General features: G+C 35.2%; 2 protein-coding genes across 2 annotated transcripts in view; both read right to left on the bottom strand.

Annotated features, from left to right (window-relative positions):
* The window catches only part of LOC111406715, a 20649-nt gene extending 17871 nt beyond the window's left edge, over nucleotides 1–2778 (bottom strand). The window contains exons 1-3 of the mRNA XM_023036096.1: nucleotides 2579–2778; nucleotides 2137–2415; nucleotides 2001–2091 (exon numbers count right to left, since the gene is read on the bottom strand). Coding sequence (XP_022891864.1) covers nucleotides 2001–2091; nucleotides 2137–2415; nucleotides 2579–2778 — 570 coding nt within the window. The remainder of the gene's footprint in view (nucleotides 1–2000; nucleotides 2092–2136; nucleotides 2416–2578) is intronic.
* Nucleotides 2779–2789: 11 nt separating this feature from the next.
* On the bottom strand, nucleotides 2790–3596 carry LOC111406714. Its single transcript, XM_023036095.1, has one exon. The coding sequence runs from the start codon at nucleotides 3594–3596 to the stop codon at nucleotides 2790–2792; it is 807 nt and encodes a 268-aa protein (XP_022891863.1).
* Between the last annotated feature and the right edge of the window lie 2906 nt (nucleotides 3597–6502).

Genomic DNA, 6502 nt, shown 5'->3' with positions numbered 1-6502 from the left:
ATAAAATGATATGTTTTACTAAATAATCAAATTAATTAAAAAAATATATCATAAAGTTATTTCTAAAATTTTTGAACCAAACTTGTTTTCTAGTTTTTTGTTTTGATAAATAATTTTTTAGATTGACAAATCAAACGCATTTTTTACAATCTTAAAATAATTCTTAAAAAAAGAAAATAGAAAATGAATTCAAAACTTAAAATAGAATATAGAAACGCAAACCAAACGCTACCACAACCTTCGTAGAAATTCCAGTTCCAATTATTTATTATGTATTAATGTTGTGTATGCTATGCCTTTATTTGAGCCTCATTATTCTAAAAATTCATTTTTTTCAAACTTATTTTCAATCACATATTTGTCAATAAAATAATATTATATGCAAACACAAAATTTTTCCTTAATTTTTAACCACACATTCTCCATCAATCTACTATTCAAAATACATTCTTTTACAAAAAAATGGAGCTCAAATACTAACAAAAATATCAAAATTTCATGATGCTAGATCGCGTGGATCCCAATAGAAAGGGCAAGTGGCCAATGAATTCTTCTTGACCCCAATAAGAAGCCCTCAAACAAACAATCAACCAATAGAGGGGCGTCACATCGTCCCTGAATGGTAGGGTCCCACTTCTATCACAAAAGGGGAGCCCACGTTGGGGTATCAGATTCGATGTACAAGTAGCAAGACCCTATGAAATAATCATGCTTGCAAATAATGTGATAGAGGTGGGACCACATCTACAAAAGCACATCGTTTCTTCAACTCTGCTACACAACTCGGGATTAAATCTCGGGTTTGAATCCAGAGTGCACAGTTACTCCTCTACATCCGCCCCTGTTTATTTTGAGGGTTAGAGAGTTAACTTTTATGAGAAAGACAAATTATTCTTAATTTACATTAGCATAAAAGAGTAATTTACACGAACATCCCCTGAAATTCATGACAATTAAACTTTTTAAAATTAAATAAACCTCCATGAAATTTATGTCTATAAGAGGTTCCACATGGCGAGCAAAAATAAATATATGTTTTCTATTTTACCTTTTTGAACTAATTCGAAATTGTAATTTCATAATATTTAAACCATAGATTTTTTTCTTTATTATATTTTTGTAAAATATACTTTTTAGAGAATTCGATGTAGATGATATAACGTTTTATTACATACGCGATTGACAAATAATTAACAAATCTTCATAAGTACAAAATTTATTGTTAATTATTAAAGCTAATTAAATATTCGTTAAACATATTACATTCCTTGATTTAATTGTTCATTTTTTAAATGAGAAATCAAATTTCACAAAAAATATGTCTATGTTGAAACCATTTTGTACGAAAAGATACAAATAAACCAACTTTTATAAAATAAAACTCTTTATTTTTGTCATTAAGAACAAAATCAAGATTGGGATATGATTGATGGGAGGTGTAACGATAGAAGAAATGAAGTCTAGAAAAATTCATGATTGGGATTTGATTGGTGGAAGACTATTGGTAACAAATGAGTTCCAAAAGTCAAATGCAATGCAGATCGGTAGAAAAGTGTAAGGTCCGACTCGTGGCGAAAGGTTATTCCTAAAGTGGAGGGTGTAAACTGTGAAAAAACCTTCTCACGATGAGTTTGTCTCAATTTACTTTATCTTAACCATTGTCGCTCGCTTAGATATAGAACTTTATCAGGTGAATGTTAAAATTGTATTTTATAATGGAGAACTATATAAGATGTATGTGAATCAACCTATATTTTTTTAAAAGTGAATAAGTGCACAAAGTTTTTTTTTTTGGATAAGGTAAGTATATTATATTCAAAGTATAAAAATAAGTACAAATCACAGAGGTATACCCCAAGAAACAATGCTAAGAATTAATGCTTTCCTAACAATAATAACAAAACTCTAGAAAAGTGCTCATATTCTAATCACGAGAACAAAAAAATATCTGTAGAAAACCCCCAAGAGCATTGGAGCCATCTATTTTCATTAGATGGAACCAAGCTCCTGCACAAATTCACTCGTGCACAAATAGTAAAAACAATATCTTGAATAACAGTAGACTCATTTTCAGGAGCCTCTCCATGGGTCCTAGCATTACGTTCACATCAAATAGCATATATCAAAGCCGCAAACATTAACCGAATAACAATGGAGGACATTGACCTCCCTCGAAATTGTTCCATCCAAGAAAGAGTGTCTAGCCAACTCCGTTGGACCCGAGGCAAGTTACACTTCGCATGCAGAGCATTCCAAACACGCTCAGAAAATGGGCAAGCAAAGAAAAGATGATCCAGATCCTCCATTGAACATCCACATAGCACACAACGCATAGACTGTACCAAACCAAAGCTAAGAAGCTTTGTCTGTGTATAGATGCCACCTTGAATTGCTAACCAAAGGATAAATGCATGTCTAGGAATACATTTAGGGAATCAGACAATGTGATACCAAGTCACCCCAAAGTCGAAGAGACTCCCAAGCACTCCGAATAGAGAAGACTCCATGTGTATCATCCTCCCATCGCAATACATCCTCTCTATTACTGTCTGGCCGAAAAGTATCAAGCGTAACTCACATCAAATCAGACAAAGCTGGGAAGCGAACTGATGGCCATCTCCAAGTGTCACCCTCCACAATATCAGCCACTTTAGCTAGTCTACTCAATCTGGATTCACGAATGATCTTCTCTCCAAGAATCTTTTCTAAAGGGCCAAGAGGATGCCAATTATCATACCAAAGCGAGGCACGTCTACCATTCCCAATTCTGATTTTCATTTTGTCCTTCCCTATATCCCGGAGTCCAAGAATTTTCCTCCAACTCCAAGAACAATCCCATGACACTTCAATTCCCAAATGCTCCGTCCTCTAAGTAAATAACAACGTGTCCACGAAACCCAAAGAGAGGAGGCACAATCCGAACAAAGGGACCAAAGATGCTTTAACATGGTAGCCTTATTCCAAATCTCCAAGCCCCGCAGACCCAAACCACCCTCCTCTTTAGGCATACAGATTTTTGCCCAAGCCACTTTAGACCCACCGGCGCCAAGGTCACTACCCTTCCACAAGAAGGCCCGCAATGAATTTTCCACTTGTTTGATCACAGCCTTAGGTAAAAGAAATACAGAAGACCAGTAGACTTGAATAGAAAATAACATTGACTTAATAAGTTGTAACCTCCCTGCATAGGAGAGCGCTCGACAGGTCCAACTCTTAGCCCTAGCTATAATACGGTCCACCAGCATCTTACAATCCAAAGCCCTCAATTTGGTAGAGATTAACGGAACACCAAGATAACGTACCGGTAGCACGCCCTCCTTATATCCCAAAATATCAAGCAACTGATCCTTAAGATATGTAGAAACACCACTGGCAAATAAATTACTCTTATCTGGATTAGGAATAAGTCTAGAAAGAGTTTTGAATCGATTAAGGCATTCCCCAATGATCGAGACAGAACCAACCTCAGCTCTACAAAAGACCATAAGATCATCAGCAAAACATAAGTGGGTGATCTTCTCCTTCTCACATCTCCAGTGGTATTTAAAGTCCTGTTCAGCAACCATCAATCCCATTAGCCCCGAAAAGACCTCCATAGCTAAGACAAACAAGTGGGGTGACAAAGGATCTCCTTGTCTCAGACCTCGCCCACCAGCAAAGAATCCATGCAGTTCTCCATTAATGGAAATTGAAAATCGATTGATAGTGACACACTCAGTAATTCACCTAACAACTCTCTCAGGAAAACCAAGCACCATAAAAACTGCAAAGAAGAAATCCCAACAAACAAAACAATATGCTTTTATGAGATCAACTTTAAGAGCACACCTAGGTAATCCTCCCCTGCGGTGATAATTCCTCAACAGCTCTTGAGAAAGAATGATATTATCACTAATATGCCTACCTTTAACAAAAGTAGTTTGTTCAGGTCCAACAATGTTTGGAAGCACCATTTTAACTCTATTGGCAATAAGCTTAGCAATACATATATAAATAGTATTGCAACAAGAGATATGTAATACTCCGAATTTTGGGCTCATTTAATTTTTAGAATAGCAATTTAACTTTTCAAAATTTAGTATGACCAAAAAATTATTTATGGTTGCCAAATTTTGCATTGGTTGATTTATTAAAAGTTTTTCCAAATAATTTGTTAATTAAGGGTTTGGGATAAATGCCCATTTTACACCTAATTACTAAAGTTAAACATTGTTTCTCCAATTTGGCCGAAAATTGATGAAACATATATGCATGAGGTGTTTTAATTTAAGCATGAGATGGTTAACTAATGTATGAGGTGTTTTGAATTTAAGAAAATGAAACCATGCAGCCTACACATGTTGAATTTCTTGAAGAGTCACCCAAAATTAATCATTTTTCTCACCTATAAATAGATGTGTTGCTGCCCTTTATTTCTCTTGCATGAAAAACAACTTATCGCTTGTTTAAAAAAGGGCAGAAAACGTGAGGGAAGAAGAGGACCAGCCTAGCATTTCTTAATTCATTTTCAACCAAGATTTCTTCAAGTTTTATTGTAAGATACTTTCTATGCTTAAGTGGTATGATTTCATGGTAATATTTATGCTTAAGTTGTGCATGAAAAATCATAATATGAATTTGGTGGACAAGTCCACATAGTTAGATATCTATTTATGCCTTAGGACAAGTCCGAAGGGTACCGGCAAGTCGAAATGTGCAAGTATGTGTTTGATTGCATTCTTTTGTGTAGTATTAACATGATAAAATCCAAACATGGTATCTTACTGAGTATTCTTTATACTCATAGTGTTCTATACTAAATTCTCAGATTCATAATTGTGGAGTTGGTGGAAGTCAGTCGGCAAAATCGATGATGGATCAAGGACAAAATTATTTTACATCGAAGTTTCTGTTTTGTATGTTTTGCTTGACTGCATTCAATATGTTTTGTTTTTGTTATTATATAAAAACATGTATAAGACATGATGTAATATGATACTGGAAGTAAATTATGTAATTATATCTATCATGTTATGTTAAGAGACCTTTTTTTATTTTTACTTTCCCTTGCAAATGATAAAAAGGCAGAAACGGGACAGTTTTTGGGTCAAATTCAACACGTTATTTTTGACTCCATAAATGTCCATTTGAGACTCTAAAAATATTACTGCGTTCCTCATTGAGTTTTCTTAATATGGGCATAAGAATTACTCAATTTGGATATCTGTAGCCTGAGATATGAATTTTTAAACGTTGAAGGGTCAAATCTGAAATTTCTGTGCAATTCCTCATCGTTTTCAGTAAAACGCCCATATTATATGATCTTGGAAATTTTTTATATTTTAAAATAGAAAAATACTTGAAAATATCTTTCTAATGTCATAAATTTCATAGAAAACAGAGTTGGGATGAATTTTATAAAAATAGTCGAACTTGCTGCCCCAACTAATCGTGACAGTGCAGAGTCCGTATATGTAAAGTATAATTTCTTGTCGACATGCGCTTTTGCGGGCCATTAAAAATTTATGAGAGACATTTTACCAAGTTGAAAATAAGTTTCTAACATGTAATACTTCTATTTAAGAGTATTTACATGTACCAAAGGCAGAAGCTATTATGTTTTGTACGTGACACTCGAAACTTAAGTTCGGGGCGTCACAAGATAGGCCTAAATTCCTTTACCTGAGAAGGATTTGGGACGTTAGGAACCAATGTGATGGTAGTAGCATTGACCTGCTTCAATAGCTTTCCCGAGTCAAAGAAGGACTTAATGGCACATAGCACATCATTTCCCACAATATTCCAAGTCATCTTGAAGAAACCTACATTAAAACCATCAGGCCCTGGAACCTTATTGTCTTTCAACGAGAACAAGACCTCTTTAATTTCCTCAAATGACACATCTCTATCAAGATTTTCATTCTGCACTGCTGAGATACTTTTAGGAAGAGCTTCAAGTTCATATCTAGACTCTCACCAGTAGGCTGCTGACAAAGGAGATTTTGATAGAACGCAACAATGACTTCACTGACCTCATGCGGCTCCTCCACTCTAGTACCATTGTCTTTACAAATAGAAACCACCTTACTCTTCCCATAGTGACTTTTCATAGCCTTGAAGAAGAAAGCAGTGTTTTGGTCTCCTAAATTCAGCCACTTAACACGAGCTTTTTGTCTCAAAAAGCCTTCTTCAGCCCTGCTCAACTCACAAAGTTCCTTTTGTAATTGAGCCTCCTCCCTATGTAGAGACGAATCCAAAGGCGATTGCTGAATCAAACACTGAACATGCTCTATATCAGTCCGAGCTTGAGTAACTCTCGTAGGAAGTTCTGAAAAATGCTCCTTATTAAAGTTTTTCGAGACAAGCTTTAACTTCTTCAATTTCGAACATAGACAAAATATAGGGGTTCCCAATACTGTTTCACCCCATACCTGAGCCACCAAAGGAAAGAAATCCGAATGATCCATCCAATAATCAAAGAAGCGGAATGGAATCTTCCTACGCGGTAACTCTGCAACCTTCA

Source organism: Olea europaea, chromosome 12 (assembly GCF_002742605.1).
Source record: "Olea europaea var. sylvestris chromosome 12, O_europaea_v1, whole genome shotgun sequence".
In the NCBI taxonomy this organism is placed as follows: domain Eukaryota; kingdom Viridiplantae; phylum Streptophyta; class Magnoliopsida; order Lamiales; family Oleaceae; genus Olea; species Olea europaea.
The sequence above is the reverse complement of the archived record's forward strand: the minus strand, read 5'-3'. Positions and strand labels throughout refer to the sequence as shown.